Source organism: Caretta caretta, chromosome 17 (assembly GCF_965140235.1).
Source record: "Caretta caretta isolate rCarCar2 chromosome 17, rCarCar1.hap1, whole genome shotgun sequence".
Classification (NCBI taxonomy): Eukaryota; Metazoa; Chordata; order Testudines; family Cheloniidae; genus Caretta; species Caretta caretta.
The window spans coordinates 16,919,672-16,940,077 of record NC_134222.1 but is presented as its reverse complement, the minus strand read 5'-3'; the positions used below and the strand labels follow the sequence as shown (position 1 = coordinate 16,940,077).

The 20,406-nt window shown below is 44.9% G+C and overlaps 1 protein-coding gene across 3 annotated transcripts in view; it reads left to right on the top strand.

Moving 5' to 3' along the window:
- LAT2 (linker for activation of T cells family member 2) overlaps positions 1-20,406 on the top strand; it is a 45,107-nt gene that overhangs the window by 20,057 nt on the left and 4,644 nt on the right. For 2 of the 3 annotated variants that reach the window (XM_075120848.1, XM_075120847.1), the window contains 10 exons: positions 842-881; positions 5,224-5,267; positions 8,111-8,165; positions 8,786-8,823; positions 10,839-10,877; positions 13,092-13,122; positions 14,170-14,225; positions 17,879-17,944; positions 18,618-18,680; positions 19,632-19,692. In XM_075120848.1, the coding sequence (XP_074976949.1) occupies positions 842-881; positions 5,224-5,267; positions 8,111-8,165; positions 8,786-8,823; positions 10,839-10,877; positions 13,092-13,122; positions 14,170-14,225; positions 17,879-17,944; positions 18,618-18,680; positions 19,632-19,690 (491 nt within the window). In that variant the 3' untranslated portion in view covers positions 19,691-19,692. Of the gene's footprint in view, positions 1-841; positions 882-5,223; positions 5,268-8,110; positions 8,166-8,785; positions 8,824-10,838; positions 10,878-13,091; positions 13,123-14,169; positions 14,226-17,878; positions 17,945-18,617; positions 18,681-18,920; positions 19,693-20,406 lie in introns of all 3 variants that reach the window. The other variant, XR_012665366.1, reaches the window with a different exon arrangement.

The following is a 20,406-nucleotide window of genomic DNA, read 5'->3' as shown; positions in this document are numbered from 1 at the left end:
TAACCAATTTATTTGAGCATGAGCTTTCGTGAGCTACAGCTCACTTCATCAGATGTTTACCGTGGAAACTGCAGCAGACTTTATATACACACAGAGAATATGAAACAATACCTCCTCCCACCCCACTGTCCTGCTGGTAATAGCTTATCTAAAATGATCAACAGGTGGGCCAGTGTCAAAGTGCTTTTGAAAATTCCACTGAGGGCCTAAGTTACTTTCAAAATCTGGTCCTTAGTCTCTCTAGGCCTCAGTTCACCATCTGTGAAATGGGGATAATAGCACTGCCCGATCTACAGGAGTGTTGGGGGGACAGTAAAGGAAAGGTTGTGAGGTGCTCAGACCCTACAGTAATGAGGGCCAGCAGCGTACCTAAGAAGTGAGGTGTTCAGCATCTGCTGCAAGATGCTGAGTACCCTCACCTCTTATGCAAGTCATGGGGAATGGAGGCTGCTCAGCATCACAAAGGAGCAGACCCTTGGAGAATGCCACTGACAGTAATGCTCTAAGGCTTACTACTGAGTGGCTTGTGGGGCACAGACTTGCATGGCTGGGCTAAACTGCGTTCCATGCTGTTGGACCAGGGATTAATTTGACTGATCCTGGTTCCAATCCTCCAGATGTTGTTAAAACATCTCTCAGTTGGCCGAGGAGACATCCGCTTTAGTCCAGCACTCTTTCCTGGTCTTGGCTGCAGGTTTGATGGAGGCACTGGTTGAAATCCTTTCAGAATTGCTGTTCTCCACTTCCTCTTTGTGTCTAAATTCCTGTTAGCTCATCTTAAGTTTCTTGTCCTCTTTCGGCACTTGAATTCCTGTCACTGATTTTGATGATCTTCTTCCAGCTACTAAACGGGAAAAGAAGCTGTGCAAGCAGAGGAAACTGTAAGTTACCCTTCACATTCACATTTTTTTCCCAAGAGGTCCTCGTAGGGAGGAAATGGATCCTAGCTGCTGTGTGGGCTCTGTGGAGCTCTATGCATCCCAGTTCTGACATGTTAGGAAATCTGGAGGTGAAAAATAGCTGCCTCGGAGCAATAATGATCGTCCACAATCCCATAGTGGCCAAGAACATAGAATGGCTCAGAGACACAGGAAAGCTGCCTAGTGCCCTTAGAAAGAATAACATGAAATTAAACGACAAGCTGTGAGCTTGGGCCTGAACGATGTACCGATTGGCTTTAATAAGAGTTTTAGATGAGAAAGGGTAGAGGAGCAAATTAGTGCACTGCAAAATGGTGCCACCACATTGATCTATTCTAGGATTAAGGTAGATTCACAACTTCATTAGGTACAAAAACCGGTATTTAAACAATAACATGTGCTAGCTAATAAGATCATATGCTAGCATTGAATTACCAAACCTACAACGTCAGCTAAATAAGGAAACATGAGTTCTCTCACACACACTCTTGTTTCCTTCAATAACAGACAAACCACAAGTAAGAAGATTAGAGAAAAAAGAAAAATCATGGCTTTTAACCTCTTCCTGCCTTTGGCAGCATAGCTAACCTGCTGCAGAGGGCTCTGGAAGGGCCCAAGGGTGGGCCATATTGTGTGCTGCCACCCTGCTGCTCATTTTCAAGATGACAGTGTGACAGGCTTTTGGTGTGATGTTTGGCAATTGATGGAAGAGCAACCGCAGGGCTCTATCCCTCTGAATCCTGTCTGGGGTTAGAGAGATGTCCTGGCTTGCTGAAATTAAACCAAGAGCCTGGATGTATTCCTGGTCCAGTGAAGTCAGTAGCAAAACAACCACTGACTTGAGAGGGGTCAAGATTTCACATTCCATTTCTATAGCTGGTTTTTGGTTGTTGCTTTTTTTGCAACCCCCGTGACACACCCACACAGTCACAAGGAATCTAAACAGGGACTTTGATTGAAAGCACCCCTGATAGCCGCCAAACTGCCAGCTATAGGAAGAGGACTGATCGGAATGAATAGATTCTGTGTTAGATTAATAACTATGCTACTGGAAGAAAGAGGGAGAGATTTTCGCAGGCACAAAGGGGAGTTGAGTGCCCAGCGCCCATTGAAAGTCAGAGTTGAAGACCAGAAGGGACCATCATGTCATCTAATCTGAGCTCCTGTCTAACACCCGCTAGCATCCGCTCACCAAACCCAACAACTGAAATGAGACTGAAGTGTTACAGCCCACAGGAGACTTAACCATTATGTGTCACGGGGGAGAATAGGAGGGGCATCAGTGCCTGAGGCCCCCACGATGGCAGGGAAATGATTAAGTGAGGTATACCCAGATTATCCTGGCAAGTGACCCCCACCCATTCTCAGCCGAGGAAGGTCAAAACTCCCAAGGTCAGTGGCAATCTGATGTGGGGGAAAATCCTTCCCAGCCCCACGTAGGGCCATCAGCTAGACCAAGGGTAGGCAACTTATGGTACGCGTGCCAAAGGCGGCATGCAAGCTGATTTTCAGTGGCATTCACACTGCCCGGGTGCTGGCCGCTGGTCCGGGGGACTCTGCATTTTAATTTAATTTTAAATGAAGCTTCTTAAACATTTTTAAAACCTTATTTACTTTACATACAACAATAGTTTAGTTATATATTATACATTTATAGAAAGAGACCTTCTAAAAACGTTAAAATGTAAGACTGGCACGCGAAACCTTAAATTAGAGTAAATAAATGAAGACTCGGCACACCACTTCTGAAAGGTTGCCGACCCCTTAGCTAGATCCTGCACATGTGAGCAAGAACCAGCCAGCCAAGCACCTGAGAGGATGCTTGGCACCACCTCAGAGTCCTGTCCCTTCCTGTCCAACATCCCATCTCCAGCTGTGACCAGCCCTGATGCTTCAGAGGAAGGAGACCAACCCACTCCCAAAGACATTGGGTTGGGCTGGGGAAGTAAATGGGAGCTGAGTGCTCAAATCCCATTAGTGCTTTGAAAACCTCCCCCAGTGTATGTACCCACAGTAACAGATAATCTTTAGTGTTACCACTCTGCTGTGTTCCCTTCCCTTTGGTATGTCACCTTCTTTTTTTAAATATTACCACAGCAAAATGCATGGTCAACAGCTCTCTTTTACCTTATTTAAAAAAAAAAAAGTGAAAAACATGATGCTTGTCTTCCGAAAAGACCGAATAAACCGGGGGGGGGCAAACTACGGCCCAGGGGCCACATCCAGCCCTCCAGGCATTTTAATCCAGCCCTCGAGTTCTTGCCGGGAAGTAGAGTCTGGGGCTTGTCCTGCTCTGGTGCTCCAGCCGGGAGCAGGGTCAGGGTCTTGCCCCACTCCACATGGCTCCTGGAAGCAGCGGCATGTCTAGGAGCAGCCAGGGGCCTCCGCACGCTGCCCCCGCAGCTCTCATTGGCTGTGGACCACAGCCAACGGGAGCTGCAGGAGCAGTGCCTGCGGACAGGGCAGCTCACAGAGATGCCTGGCCGCACCTCTGCATAGGAGCAGATGGGGGGACATGCTGCTGTTTCTAGGAGCTGCTTGAGGTAAGCGCTGCCCAGAGCCTGCACCCCTGAGCCTCTCCTGTGCCCCACCCCCTGCCCCAGCCCTGATCCCTCTCCTGCCCTCTGAACCCCTTATGCCCAGTCCCACCACAGACACCAGTCCGTACCCCCAGTCAGAGCCCTCCTGCACCCCAACCCCCAATTTCATGAGCATTCATGGCCCGCCATACAATTTCCATACCCAGATGTGGCCCTTGGGCCAAAAAGTTTGCCCACCCCTGGAATAGACCCAAGGTATGCGAGAGGTTAAACTTTCCTTCTGGGCTTTGTGGACCTGTCTAGAACCTTTTGAATTCTATTGCAAGTCTGCACGTACTTTATGTCAAAATGCTTCCATGATGGGATGGAAAGAGTCAAAATCATAATTGTTTTCTGGACCAGGATTATCTCTTCATCACACCTGGCTTTGCCCCCATCCTTGGGTTCCCTCCCCAGCTCCTGTTGTGTGTTCAAGGGTCATTGGCAATGCTCCCATTGACGTCAAAGGTCACAAGATCAGATCCATAAAGAGGCTGAAAATAGAGCTGGGTGAAATTTTTTTGACTCCTAGTTTGTTTGCTGAAAATGAAGTTTTGGTTGACCCGAAAGTGTTCATGAATGTGACATGATGTCACCAAAAATTTTGGCCAAAAAATATGTTTGGGACTTAGGCTCCATTCATAACACAGCCAGAGGAGAGGAGGAGGAGGAGGCGAAGATGATGGTGGTGCCTCCCTAATACCTATCATTCTTTGGCTAAGACACTCACCGGGGAGTGCCCTATCATTGGACCATAGGGTATTCTGGGTCGGGTCTTTCTCAGTCTCTCCTGTTGCAGCTGTTCCACTATGTATAAAATACTTGACTAGTCACTGGGCCAGAGAGAGAGTGAGAATGGTTTTTCAGTTCATTGGGCTATAGAGTCAGTTATTTGCCCAGCTCTAGCTGTAAATCAAACAACTTGTCTGCCCCCCTCAGAGAAATATTCACATTTAAAGTGATCAGGGAAGCCCCTTTCTTTGGATTTCAGTTGCAAAAGCCTTCGTGCTGATGTGCTGTGAAATATAAGCCTCCTCTTTCCTTAGCTTCCACTTTCATACCCTTAGTGGCTTCTGCCACAGTCTTATGCAGGATTCTCAAACTCAAATCACCACGAGGGCCACATGAGGACTAGTACATTGGCCCGAGGGCTGCATCACTGACACTTTTTCATACAAAGATACAAAAGCCCTCTCCTACCCCCGGCCTCGCCCCCACTCCACCCCTTCCACGAGGCCCTGCCCCTGCCCCGCCTCTTCCCACCCCTTCCCCGCCCCCATTCCAACCCCTTCCCCAAAGTCCCCACCCCAACTCTGCCCCTCCCTGCCTCTATTCCAACCTCTTCCCAAAATCCCTGCCACGGCCCTGCCTCTTCTCCGCCTCCTCCCCTGAGCGTGCCATGTCCCTGCTCCTCCCCCCTCCCTCCTGGAAAGTCCTAAGTGCCGCCAAACAGCTGTTTGGTGGTGGAAAGCTCTGGGAGGTAGGTGGAGGAGTGGGGACGTGGCGCGCATGAGGGGGGGCAGAGGTGGGAGGCAGGGGGACAGGGGGTGAGGGGAGCTTGGCTGCCAGTGGAGTCGGCGTCTATGGCTGGCTGCAGGAAATGGCCACATGTTTGAGACCCCGGTGTTATGCTTTGTGACATCAACAATGCCCCCCCGCCCCGCATTGCATGTCTTTCCCTTTAGGACATATTGCATTGGCCAAAACTTTCCCTGTATTTTCAGGCATGAAAACCAGCAGGGATTTGAGGTGATACGATCCCATTCAAGTGAGTATGCATTTTTACAAAACTCTATAGATATCTGGAAGAATCTTCTTGTAAGTACTGAGAAAGTTTTTCAGGCTGCAGTTTTTGCAAGGATACAAATTTGTGTCTTTTTTTTCATGACCGTGTCCTGCAGTGCAGAGAATTAAATTCCTGTCTCAAAGAATAATGCATTACAGTTGGGAAAGCATGGAAGGTCTAACTGACAGAACCAGAAGGCTGAGATTTTCAAAGCAGACTAAGGTGCCCACTTGGGATTTGGGTACCTAATTCCCCTAAGTTCCTTTAAAATCCCAGCCTAAATATTTAGTGCCACATAGAATCTGTATTGTGAAATGTAACAACATATTGGCTTAGGCTACAGGGTTCCTGCTCTTCTGAGCAGAAACTTAAACTGCCCCTGAAAATGACAGAGAGTGAAGGGGAAACACTTGAACCCAAATTGATACGAATGACTCATTTATCCTTGCCCTGTCACTGCTTCCTGCGGCACATTTGGTTACAAGCTGAACTTTTGGTTTCATCCTAAACTGAGCTGCTGATTGGGTAGGTATTAAAGGTCATCGTAAACAAAGAAGGTGTTGGAAGTTAAGCTTGCTGAGGCACTGGCTTCCCGCTGTAGTCTATCTAAGTACTCCTACCATCCTGAGTGCAGTAATATCACAGCACCAAAGAAAGGCACCATCACTTGGTCCCTTGTTCCTTTGAGTCACCCCAAGGGGACTTCCATTTTGATCTTTTCTTTCCTCTCCGGCTGCCCCTTCTTTCTTTTTTCTCCTTCCTTTGTCTTTCTTTACATTTTCTAGTCTCTTTTTTAAAAAATTTTAATTATTTCCCCCTCTTCTCTTTATTATCATCTTCCGCTCCTACCTCCCTTCCCCTGCTGTTTCTGATTGGGTTTTGGGAAAGCTAATCTGAAAGAAAGAGGTATTATGCCTGGCTCTGAAAGGAGCAAGGTTTGTGCAAAGGAGTTACACAGTCTTGAGCTGACTATTGAGAAAACTCTGTCTTCTGGCTCTTGAAGCTGCTTCCTAGTGCCTGAGGACCACAGGTCTCTCGGGAGAGTGCTGTCACACTGAGAGAGGGGAAAGTTTCTTGGGTAACATGAGCCAATCCAATGGAGCATAGGACTGAGACCTTGGAATGTGCCTGGTGTTCTAATGGCTGCTATTAAAACAAGCAAAGCTCTATGGGATTGTGCTGCTGAGGAGATGGGCCTGCCGCATTTTGAACCAATTGCATTTCGAAGCTAGATACCGTGAACTAGAGTAATCCAGCCTAGAGAGCATCATGGCCAAGTCCGTGTTGGACAGGATGTGGTGCAGTCTTCTGGCCAGCTGCAGCTGGAAGATAACGTCTTTTGCAGTGGTAGTCGTTAGAGTATCTAGCAGCAACGAGGAGTCCAGAAGGGTGTTGAGGCTGCAAAGTGACATGAGGATCTGAGCAGCAAGGCTCCCGCCACAGAGCGAGACACTATGGTGGGAGCTGGATTTTCAAAGCATTTCCTTCTCTCTGCCTACAATACCTCTGTCTTGCTGCCTCAAGCAGCTGTTTTACATCCAGGTGCTGACCTCTGAGAGCTGAAAGATGGTGCTGCTAGCTCAGAATGTAAATGAAACAGATCTGGGTGTCCTCCATGTCTTGCTGGGATTTGACTTGATGTCTCAGTTTTCCCCAGCAGCGAGGTGCTGTGACTGTCTGGGATGGGGGAAAACTGAGGGAGTGCTCTGGTGGCAGAAGAGCAGTCGTCCAACAGTCCTTCCAGGCTGTTCCCTGACAGTAATGGATATGGGTCATCGCAGCAGGTGTCCTTTGACTCCTCCAGTGTCTTTAAAATGGGACAATGCTAAACCATGATCAACAGCAACAAATGCAGTGGAAAGCTCCAGTAATCGGAGCTGTGGATATTCTGCCTCCGATGATCCATCGGTCCAAAGAGTGCTGTTTCTGTTGTATAATAGAATGTGTTCCCAGCCACAGAAGGATTAAACCAGCATAGAGAGAAAGGATAGTTCAGTGGTTATGGTACCTGCCTGGGATTTGGAGACCTGGATTCAGTTCCCTTCTCTGCCACAAATTCCCTATGAGCTAGGGCAAGTCACTTAGTATTTATATGCCTCAGTTTCCCCATCTGTAATATGTGGGGATAATAGCAATTTCCAGCCTCACTTGACTACTACAGTGAGGGGGGCCAGAGAAGTCCCTAATATAGATAGGTAGAACTGGGAAGAGGTTTTTATGGCGTGGAGAGAAATTAATTTAAAAATGAACAAAAGTGGGCTGTAGCAACTTACATTTAATAATACTTTGCCTTTCTGCAGCCCTCCAGCCCTGGAGGAGAGTGAGGATTATTAAGCAGCAATGGGCCAAACAATTGAAGAAATCTTTATTTTAACAAGATCTAGGACAATGACAGATGCAATCAAACCTCAGGAGAAGTTGCTGTTGGAGCATCTGGGAGAACCCATAGCGATAGTTTTCAGAGTGGAAGTCTATAAAAAAGAACTGCTAGCAGCTTAGGGATGGAAACTCATGCAAATTTGGAGAAAATGTCAGATAACTTACAGGGGGAAAAGGGACCAGCATAACTATTAAGACTGGAGCTTTATCTAACATGTACTTGTTTGTAGTGGCCTGTTCCTGTTGCTTGTAGATACAACAGGTTTCTATAGTCATTTCCTTCCTTGGCCCATCCTATGCTTTTTAAGTAGGTAATTGAAAAAGTTCTGGATTTCGTAGTCTGCAAATACTTGGCAATCGTTTGCATTTGACTGCTCTGTGCTCAGTTTGAAAACGTGTCTCCTGCTGCCATAACCTTCAACAACTGATTTTATTTCCCATGCCAGTTGCAGTGACAAGGCAAGAGCAAATTAAATTGCCAGACAACATCCCAGTAACAAGGTAGGTGACAAAATAAGATATTTCAGCCAAAATTTGGGCCACTGGGTCCCCCCAAACTTTGAGAAAATTGAGGATTTGGATCTGAACTCCCTGGCTTGGCTTATATTTAATTTACTGCTTATCCTTCCATAATGTTCTAAATCTTCTTGATATCTGCGTTCCAACTGCTTTTATAGCATCCACTAGCATGAATCCTTAAAATCAAGCCACAGAAATGAACTGTCATTGCAGATGAAAGGCAAGTAGTGCAGGAGGTCCTTGATTTTAACTGTTTTGATATTGTGAAGCCCTAGCAAACGGATATGGATAATATATGGGAGAAATATTGTGGCTCGAGTGTATATTTGTTTATCCACATCCCATTCCAAATACGCCAGTTCTTAGTCCTCAAAATGTCTCCTGTTGCACAGCACCACCAGGAAAAGCTCCGTGGAGTGTGGGGATTGTTCAGCCCATTGGTTGGGGACCACTGTAATATCCAATATTTAATATAGTGTGTATAGAACTGGGATTTTAGCTACCTTCCAGTGTGAATGGCTTGTATCCCAGGTATAGACCTACACAGCGGGAGAAATAGCATTTGCAGGAATCTGTTAAATTAATAAATTTATCTCTTTCAGGAAAACCAGTGAGCGACTGCAGGCCTCACGCATTGATGGTAGGTATTTATACAAAAGTATCCATTTCTTTACACCTTTTGTCATCTGCCCTGGGTGGGTTGTTACTCCAATATGAAATTAGTGTGTGGGAATATTACAAATCTTTGCCTGTTTATATTGGCAAATGAAACATATATGGTAAAAGATCCCTGACTCCTGTATATGCCTACAATGTTCACGGAAGCTAAGTCCAGGAGAGGATGTTCCGTTCCCATTTATGGTCATCCATTTTGAATTCTGAATGGTGCATTATGGGGACAGGTGTTACCTTGGAAGTAAGTTAGCTAACGCTACAACCTACTCCTATAATAATACCCTAATGCACAAACATTTGTAGAACTATACAAACAAACACAACGAATCTTCATGACACCCTATGTAACTTGTTACTCTCTGCATGATGGAATGTTGCCTACATTCTCTATCCATATTTTCCCTGTTTAAACCCTTTACCTATGTGACTATTTCTGTCTAGCACCTTTCTTAGTCCCTTTGAAAACTCTATTTTTAGTTCTCCTCTTCTCTTTTCCTTTGAGACCAAGCTCCTAAGTCTTTCCACAACTTTGCAGATTCTTCAGACCTGATCTCTGTTGCCCTACGCTGCACCCTCCCCTAAGCAATGGCTGTCTTGCTGGGGTGCGGTAGCCAGCTCTGTACACAGTATTCCAGCTTAATTTTCTGAGTGCCCGTTGCTGTAGCATGTGGGCAGCTGACCTGGATTTTCAGAGAAGCGGAGCACCTGCATCTCCCAGTAATTTCAACTGAAGTTTTGGTGCTCAACGCTTCTGGGAATCAGGCCCTAAATGTGGTATTAAGTGAAATCCCTCTTCCCCACAATATTCCATACAAACAGCTGCCATCCCTGTGCTGCTGTGAGACAGTATTCTACCTAGTCATTGGTGAGCAAGGAGTAACACCAGCTCAGCTTTACCCCCTCCTCTTGCTTAGCCAAGGGCTATAGGAGTGGCTACTTGTGAGAATGTGGTGGAAAAAATGCCCTTTTGAAGATCAGGCTTCTCATCCAATGGCCCTAGGACTGGGTTAAACTGCAATCAGGAAGTTTTTCCTGTTGACTTTCTGCTTATATTCATTTATTATCCTCCCGTCCCTTGCTACAAACCCTGTTCCTTTGGGGGAAAGATCTTGCTGATTGCAAATGCGGAGCCCTTCCAACAGCTTAAACATCCCAGTAATAATAATAATTAATAATAATAGATAACTCGGGTGGACCACAGCTTTCCCTAAAATGTGTGTCTCGCACCACACCCTGATTTGATCTGCTGAAATACCAGAGGGGAGGGAGTTTTCACATCTTTGGTCCCCCGTACAACTGTTCCCAGAAGCACCTTGCCGGCCATGGAGACAGAGTCCTTAAGTGTTCTGTCCAAGTTTTCGAGCCCCTTTCTAGGTAGTATGTGAGGATCTCACAAATATTGAATGAATGTATCCCCAGACCCCCTATTGAAGTCTGTCGGTCTGTTGTTACCCTCACTTTACGGACGGGGAACTGGGACACTGAGATTAAGTGACTCCCCCAAGCTCACAGAGGAAGTCTGTGGCGGAGCTGAGAATTGAAACGAGCTGTACTCTGTCTCAGACCAATGCTCTAACCACAGCGCTACCCGCTCTGCCCGGGGTAGAGTTTAGCAAGGGTCTTAGAGAGAAGCAGTCGTATTGCCACGTTTGTTTTCAATTCTAGTCTCTGCTACTGTAGCTTGCTACCTCATGTTTCTGTTTTTCCTACAGTGTTGCACTGAGCTGATGATGTTGGTGATTCTTCCTCTCTCACTCCCAAATCTATTTCCTAATTAGTGACCTAGATGGCTCTTCCTGTTCGAGCATTTCCCCAGCTTGGTCCCATGTTCCACAATTCATCATTTCTCCTTTCTTTTTATACTGAGCTCTATTTCACATCTCGTGGCTTGATCGCCTCCGAATCTGATTTCATAGCCCCTGTAATTGCTAGCTAGCATATCACGGCTAACGTACAATGTCAACATGTGCTTTCTTCTAGGTGACAGTGCAGAGCCCAGATACCAAAATTTCAGGAGAGGTAAACATTACAACTGCAGTGAAATTCAGTTAGGCTGAGAACAATTCAGCCTTCGTATAAGTAACTCCCATTGAAGTCAATAGACCTTGCGCCCACTTATGCTAGGACTGGATCTACTCCTCTGTTTAAAATAACAGTGGGAAAATGAAAAGCTGTGATCCCTGCTTTACTGTATGTGGGTGTTTCTGCTTTCTAAACCTAGATTAGATGGAAGGTCACCAGCCTTTGGAAGCAACATCACATTTCTGTTCCTGTCCCTTCTCTGAGTGGAGAATCTGTTAGTATATGGGCTGGCTTCCCCTGGAGTTGCTAATCACACCCTGCCTGTATTCAGATGTGTCAGGATATTTCTAGGCTAAAAGATGTTCCCCAGCTGTAAAATGGAGGTCAGAATGCTGCCTTTCTCCTCTCCTGTCTATTTAGATTGTAAGAGCGGCAGGGACTGTCTCTTCGTAGCATCCATAGCACAACAAGTTTCTAATCTCAGATGGGGCCTCTGGATGGTACCGTAATACAAATAATTAATAATAATAATAATAATTAATAATAGCGGTAGCAGGAAGAAGGCATTTCCTGCTGTCCGAATTCCCTTCGTTAGTATTTTATTCTTTAATGCATAGGACTATAGTAATTATTCCGGTCTTGAGGTCTCCAGCAGCACAGCTCTATAACGGACACTTTATCTTTGGAGGAAGATAGGGTTGATCGGGGCACTAGCCCACTGTGCAATGATAGGGTGAGGCAACCATCACAAAGGCCACCGATGATTATGTTGAAGCCCAAACGATGCCATTGCTCAGTATGTTTTTTATAGAGGAGCTCATCGAATCCTTTTGTTTAGCTATTTATGCCACTTGACCAGGCCTCATAGTCCTTGAGGACAGTGGCTCTCAGCCTTTCCAGGCTACTGTACCCCTTTCTGGAGTTTGATTTGTCTTGTGTACCCCAAGTTTCACCTCGCTTAAAAACTACTTGCTTACAAAATCAGACATAAAAATACAGAAGTGTCACAGCACGCTATTACTGAAAACTTGCTGTCTTTCCCCTTTTTACCATATAATTATAAAATAAACCAATTGGAATGTAAATATTGAACTTACATTTTCAGTGTATACTACATAGAGCAGTACAAACAAGTCATGGTCTGTATGAAATTGTAGTTTGTACTGACTTCGCTAATGCTTTTTATGAAGCCTGTTGTAAAACTAGGCAAATCTCTAGATGAGTTGAGGTACCCCCTTGAGCACCTCTGCATACCCCCAGGGGTACACGTACCACTGGTTGAGAATCACTGCTTTAGGATAACCTAGACTATATGCTAAATTACTCTTTACCTAAAACAAAGCCCCTTAAATTCTCTTTCCCTGGGCTCTTACAGTACATCTACACTGAATAAAACTCCCACGGCTGGCCCACATCAGCGGCCTCGGATGTGGGATGTGGAGCTATCAAATTGTTATGTAGATGTTCAGGCTTGGGCTGGGACCCTCCCTGCTTGTGAGGTCTTAGAGCCCAGGCTCCAGCCCAAGCTTCTACACTTCAGTTTTACAGCCCCGCACCCTGAGCCCCACAAGCCCACGGCAGCTGACGAGGATCAGCTGCGGGTGTTTTATTGCCACGTAGATATACCCATAGGGTCCAGTCCTGCTCCCATGGAAGTCAATGGCAAAACTTGCATTGAATGCATGCTTAGTTCAAGGATGTGAGGCTGGATGTGGCTTGCTCAAGATTTTGAGCCTGCTCAGATGCTTCTCTTGAGGTGTCTGAGTGGCAAGCTTGTGAGTGATGCCCTTTGGTTAGTTCACTTTGAAGATTCTGGGCAGTGCATTAGAAAGCAGCAGGGTGGGGCGTGCAGAGGAGAAGGTGTTGCAGAATGGGGTGTGGGGAGGAGATGAGGAACACCAAGACAAGAGAACAGGAAGGTGAGACTGGTGCAGAATGTGCAACAGTACATTGTGGGGGGGGAGAAGTGTTAATTTTTCAGAGACAAGAGATACACAGATCCAGTAAAAAACTGAGTGAGAAAGGAAAGAGCTGGAATACTTGTCTGAAGGGAAGCAATCGCCTACAGATGTTCCTGGAGAATCTAACCTGGCCCTGTGTGTTTCTAAGTGCATAGACTTTTTCTGGATCAGTTTTGTGGTTTTATTTTGATTTTGCACTGTGAGAAATGTCCCTGAGACTGTGCTAATGGCAAATGATTTGTACTTGCAGAAGACAACCAGGAACTGGATGCTGCCTATGTGTAAGTCAATCTTTCTCTCATCCACCAGGACATTGAATCTAATCTCTTTAGTCTCCCTTGCTAATGGTAGCTTTGAATTGTAGGATGTTACAGTGGGTTTAGTTCATCTTCTTAAAGAGGAAATTAAATTCCAAAGATTTGGGTTCTGAAGCAGAGCTTTGAAGATCATGACATTCCTGTGGTTTCATTATTCAGATTATGCATAGCTCTGTTAATTTCACACTCTCTCTAAGACCTTGCAGTGGGCCACAGTACTGCGAGCCATTGTTTCTGCTGTGAATAGTAACTTGCTATTGCGGTTACTCTCAGAAGAATATGCAAGATCTCAGGATGGGAATGAAAAATCTGTCCTAAGTGCTTCTGAATTTGTCATGAATAACCTATGGGAAGCCAGGTGCTAAGCAGGATACAAGCACAGAGAAGGCGTTCCATGTCCAAGTTCTGCAGTTGTACCTAACTCGTATTGAATATGACTTCCATTGTATCATATTAGCCTTTAGTGCAGCTCACACCTGAATGTGAAACTACATATCTTGTAGTCTGTGTAGTATTAGAACCATGAAGAATACAATTGGCTTGTTTCAAGAATGATATTGGACAAGGAGCCAATCACTTACAAGAAACATACCCGTGCCAGATGCAACCAAGATACAGAAAACCAAATACTTCACCTTCACATGGACCTACTACTGTAGAATCTACCTATTAGATTAATCACAGAAATGGACAGCGGTATTGATGTGGGTCACAGAATTGTCATTTAAAAGAAGTAGCTTTGGGCTGCCTCTCTGGAAGTTTTGTATTTGGTTTACTCAGTTAGACGTGTATTGCCCAGGAGATGAGGCAGCTTCTGATAGTTATGGCAACTTTAAGGAAAATTTAAGTTTCTGGGAAGAGAAGGCTCTATGGCTCTTTCTGATTGATTTGGGGTCATGGGGTGGCTGGGAAATTGGGGTCCCACGCATGAGTAAGGTGAGTGGGATTTTGCCCCAAGTGCCATCTCAAAGGCAGAAAATATCTAAGACTGAGATGTTTTATCTTTTCCAGCAACCCTATAGCTACAGATTACTACAACTGTGGGATGTTCTTGAGACCACCAAATGGTATGTTCACAAGACAGACGAATGACTGTTTATTCAATCCTATTATGGACGATAAAACCAGTGAAGTATTTCCAGCCAGCGAGGTTATAGTGTGGGTTTAGAATGAGCTGGAAACAGACAATTTTCTTCTTTTATCTTTCTCCTTTGTTACAGTATGGTTTGACACAATTTTAGTTAAGGAACAGACATATGGCTCATGGGCAGCAAGGGGTTAAAAGTTATTGTGGCAGGACGGGGAATACAAAGGAGTGTTCTACAGAGCGGCAAAACCACTGAAAAGCTGTGACACGCTTCAGGGCTATGGTCAGGTGCCATCCTTCAGTGCAAATCAGCTGGTTTATTTTCATTAAGCCCTGGTTGGCTTCAGGCCAGTGGCAGAGCATTGCCTGAAGCCGCAGGTAGTCCAGAGCCAAAGCCCTGAATGTTCAAAGGTGATGCTATCCCTGCCTAACAGCAGCACCATCAAGTGCTTGTCTCAGTGGCGTACAGTAGGTGGTGCAAACAAAATCAGCCCCAAGCCCAAGCAAGTCAGGAAAGTGATTTGGGCACTGCTGTCCTATACCAAGCACCTTACATTCACAGGGGAATTCCCTGAGGTTTAACATTCACAGGGGAATTCTCTGAGGCAGCTGGCTGTCCCGGGGAAGAGAATACAAAGTGCCACAGGTCTTAAATCTCCAATGGTCACTTTGTTTTTCAAACCATATGATATTCTGTGTTCTCATAACTTGAAAGGTGCATCCACCTAGGCCCTGACGCCACACATGCTTATCGATGTGCTTCCCTGGATGCACTGGGAGGGAGTAATCCCATTTGGCTACCTGAAGTGTCTCAAGCTACTCCCGAGAGTAAATGCTTGCAGGTCCTGGACCTTGGGGCTGATCCTGCAGCTCTCATCCTCACAAGCGGGCCCACTGCAGTAAGTGGGCCTGCTCTTGTAAGTGAGGGATGCAGGACGGTGCCCCAGATCTCTACTGTTAGGAACACTAATCAGTGTTAAATACAGAACAGATAAGGTAGCAAGTCTGGAAGCTATGTTTAGAAAGACAAAGACTTTAACGGGGCTCCATGCAGGCGCAGCTAAACCCATTGCAGAATTGAAAGTTCTTCAGGGCAGAGGTTGTCTCTTTGTTATATGTTTGTACGGTGCCGTGAACAATGAAGCCCTGACCCCTAGGCAATACCATAATAAAAACAATAATTAATAATCATCATAATTAGGGTCCTATTTTGTCTAGGGTCTTTCATGAAAACTCTGTCCCAAATTGCTTCTGCAAAACTAAATCCTGTAATACACTTAGAGTTAAGTAAGTTGTAACAGAAAGAGGTGTTTAATACACTGTTCTTAAAAGTACAAAAAAGAGGTTAACTAATTTAAGTAGTCTGTCACCAGAAGGTGGATGTGGTGTAAAGACCTTTAAAAAAACGTATCTGACTTATTTGTTTAATTATTATTCTTTTATCTTGTGGTAGTTACCACAGGACTTCATGGAGATCAGGACCCCATTGTGCCTGGTGCCATACATATGCATACTAAATGGCAGTCTTTGTCCCAAAAACTTGCAATCCGAGCAATGTCTGTAATTATTTTGTTTTTCTATTTTATAAAACTAGTGTTTGAGGACTGTGTGAAAATTATGGGCAGGAGGAGACTCTCAAAAAACGCAGTGCAGATGCTGCATGTGTGAAATTCTGTGAAATGGCCATTTTGATATCCCAAAGTGTGCAAAACTTATCTGAAATTTTATCTGATTCTGACACCATTTTTGGATAATCCATTTTTTTGTCCGAAAGAAATTTCAAAACTTTGTCTGTTTTCCATTCAAAGATGGTCTTATTTTTGTGGGGAAAAAAAAGAAAAAGAAACATATTCCTGGCATGGTTTTTTTATGTGTGTGGTAAAAAGTAACTATTTGGGGAGGGATATTCCATTTTGTGCCATAGGAGGGGTTAAAGCAAGATGGAAAGTGATTGGCATGTCTATTTGCAAGAATGAATAGCTGCAGAATCTTCCTAACTTTGATGTGGTGACCACATCAACTGTTACATTTTCTGCATCTGTGGATGTACATTTCAGATAGTAAACTGCAGGCAGTTGCTCGTGTGGTTTAACTGCCCATGTACATCATGGTTGGTTTTTAAACAGATTCTAATTATAAATATTATTTAATGCCTGTACTTGAGCCTTTCTCTCAGCCAATAGTCTCTCTCAGCTGTGGTGCTAGTCTGAAAATAGACAGTGGTAGTTAGAAAAACGTCCTTTAAAACCAGCAATCGGTGCCCATTTGATCTGGAAGCCACTGACCGACAGTAAACACAGACAGCTCCCATCACCATTACTTTTTTGAGAGAGCTGTTTCAGAGTAGGCGGTAATGACGGAAACTTATTCTCTCATGGTTCGTTGGCGAGCGTTTCCATCCAATTCACTGAATCTCTGTCCTTGTCCCAAGAAAACCATCCTTTGTTATCAGTCTCAGCAAAGAGGCCAAGGAGTGATTTGGCCATGGAAAATGAAGAATCCTTTCACCCCAGAAATGGTCTCTATCTGGTTAGGTGGAGCAGTGCACAGCAGATGCAGGTTTCTCAACTGCCCAGCTGCCTTGTGGGCTCAGTAGGTAACATTGGTTTCAAGGGCTGCCAACTGGCATGTTTACATACAACTCAGACAACTTTACTATACTCATATAGTTAAAGCAATACAACTTCCTAGTGTGGATACAGTTTAAAAGGGCTTATACTGGGCTAGCTAATTTCCCGTACAGGAAGGGAAATATACTATGTCAGTGTAAGGCACTGTTATACTGCTATAACTGCATGCACTAGAGAGGTTGAGGGTGCAGGAGGGTGCTCTGGGCTGGGACCGAGGGGTTCAGAGGGCTGGAGGGGGATTGGGGCTGGGGAAGGGGGTTGCAGTGCAGGAGGGGGTCAGGGGTGCTTACCTCAAGCAGCTCCCAGAAGCAGTGGCATGTCCTCCCTCAGGCTCCTACACGGAGGCGCAGCCAGGCGGCTCTGCGCACTGCCCTGTCCGCTGGTGCCGCCCCTGCAGCTCCCATTGGCCGCGGTTCCCGGTCAATGGGAGCTGCAGGGGCAGTGCTTAGGGTGAGGGCAGTGTGCAGAGCCCCCTGGCTGCCCCTACATGTAGGAGCCAGAGGGGAGATATGCCATTGCTTCTGGAAGCCACGTGGAGCAGGGCAAGCCCCAGACCCCACTCCCCAGCAAGCACTTGAGGGCCAGATTAAAATATCTGGAGGGCTGGATGCGGCCCCCCCGGGCCATAGTTTGCCCACCCCTGCTCTATTATCATCCAGCAGATGCTCCCAGCCTCTCTAAACTCTGTCATGAACACCCAGTCTTGCTCTCCTTGAGGCCAGCGGCAAAACTCCAGTTGATTTCAATGCAGGATCTGATCCCATGTTAACATGGTAAAAGGATTATACTAAAAGTGAATATGCCTCACAAACTCCAGTTCCAGCACAGTCTTTTACAGTGACCTTTCTGCTAACTTCCTTAAGTAGTGCATTTGTTTCTTTGTGGTAAACACCACTTCTCCACTGGTGGATGGTGCTGAAACTTAGTGTTGTACACAGAGCCATGCGCGGAGAGCTCTCACCATCATCCAACACATTAAGTCCTTCCTTTTTATCTCTTACAGAAAAGGAAGAGGATTCCTGTTCCTATCAAAATGTTGTGATCGGGGCATCCAATAGCACTGAGTCTGGTAAGTGTCCGCTTTCGGGGGATGATTACTGTGTGTATTGCAGTGGTGCTGAGAAGCCCCAGTCACGGAGCAGGGCCCCCGATCACTTCGCTTAAAGTAAAGCTTTAAAAGCTTTACTCACATAGACCTTTATTGTGAAATGAGCTCCATATAGGTAGGTCCCCACATGGAATCCAGCTGAAGTCATTGGGGCTCTGCACAGAGTTCATTGTAGCTTTGGTTTCAGTGAAGAAGAGGGGGAATTCTGCTTAGAGATTATGAACTTCTGAGAACATTTATCTCTGGGATATTTTTTCAGAATTGTGGATTAATTTTGGCTTTTGATATTATATGCAGTGTTGATAACACCTCAGAATCTGATCACAATTAACTTTGTGATTACATTGGGTATAATGGGCAGCAGTAGCATCAACAGGCAGGTCTAACCCATGCCTGGGAAGAAAAACAAAACAAATCACGCGCTACACTGGGAAGTAGATGAGATGGTGATGACCAGACATGGGAGTGGAGTTGCTCCACATTAAAATGCACAAGCCCACAGGTGTGACTGGGAACTCAGCCTTGTCCAAATGGTTACATTTTTAGAGGGTGGAAGTGAGGCATTTCAAAGAACGGTTCCACATTCTTAGTCCACTTGCTTTCATTGCTCTGTGCACACTTTTCTTGCTCACAGATGATGTGGAGGACTATGAGAATAGTGCATCTATAAAGATATGGCAACAATCAAATATGTCAGGTATGTTCTGAAACTATTGTTGTTTAATATTTTTACGGTAGCACCTCAGTGGGGTCCCATTCTGCGAGCTGCAGATGAAGACATGACCCCTGCCTCGAGAGATTTTCCTTGTACTTTTCCTGTACAGTCATGATAATAGAAACATTTTAAAAAGTAATTGCACATTGTTGCATATCTTAGCAATGATTTTGAGTACTAGCTTGGAATCTTTATGTGACTCTTGCCTTTCTGATATTTAAGGGAGCACAGACAGAGTTGGAAGGCCTAAAATTTGACTGAGATCCCCCAGCAGGCCCTTACAGAAGACTGTCTCTTCTCTTATTTCAAACCTTCTCAGTTTTTAACTCTCCATGCTGCAAACTCTGCCTTGCTTTTGGAGCCCTAAGACCAGGAAACGAACAAGCAACAGTATCTTTGTATCTTATGTCCCTGGACTATGAAGCTCCCTGATGGGCCAGCAGTAATTATGTCAGCATAAAAGCCTTGGTTAGGTTAATTTTTTAAAACAGAGGTTCAATTGGATATGTAGCTTCCCATGAGCACATAGGGATAGCTTTGGTTGTGATATGCGCTGTTGAGTGTATTTAGGAACTTCTCGTATCTGATTTGGGGATGCTCTAAGCAAACCGTTTCTTGTTTTTGTGTGTGTGCCCTGTTTATAAATCCAGTAGATTGTAATGTCTCTGTGGATCTGTTATGATCTATTCTAAAAATCTACTGAAGGAACACTTGCAAACTGTTGTTACGTACAGTCTTGAAGATTTTGCAAGGAGCCTTGATGCAGGAATCTGGTATTTCTTGGCACGTACAGAAAAATGGCTGGTAAGGAACACACAAGCTGATATCAACATCAAGGCTTAAAGAGGTTGGCAGGGTGTATAAAGATGTCTGTAAATCAATGCATTTATTGATCAATGCTTTCAATTCCCAATAACAACTCTGTACATTTAGAAAGCCCAGATGATTATCCAGATTACGTTAACTCAGATGTTGCAGCCATGCCGAACTAAAGGTAAAAATAGATAAAATGTTTGATCCATTTTTTGTAAACCAAGAGGTTGGGGCATATCAGTTCTTAGATAATGATTTGCACTCAAACTTGATTCTATAGCAAGGTGGCATTAGCCTATGTTAAAAGCAAACTTGGAAGGAGCGAATCTCTGTATTGGCAGACTCTAAGAAAGCGGGGATGATGTTGCATGTATTGATGTATCCATAATCGGAGTAACAGCATGACAAGTGCTGATTGCCCCTGTTACAGGAATTAACATTTTTGGATCAGCTAGCAAATATCTAGTGCCTATAAAATTATCTGATTGATGCCACAAACCAAGTCATGGCTGTGGCAACGTTAATGATCTGATATTTGTCCTAAATTTCCAAAGCAAGTGGCCATTGTATGACAGTATAGTCCCCGTAAGACTATAACTGAGTGGTACTAGGAGTCTGCTAGAAGTTAAAGTGCATAGTTGTGGGAGAGGAACAGTTTAAAGTTTACCTTTAAAGATGCTCACTGTCCACATCTTAGCAGCATTTCACAGCTAGATGGCACTCTTTGCTTTAACAGAAGCAAAATGACAGTTTTCCATTAGTGATTATTATAAAAGTGAATTAGTTCAGAAAGGGGCATGGGAAATTTGTGTTAGGGGAAATTAACTGAAGTTTTTCTTTTTGGTGTGTGTGAAAGTTTTACTGAATTTCCAAGGCACTGTTTTGGACAAATGTA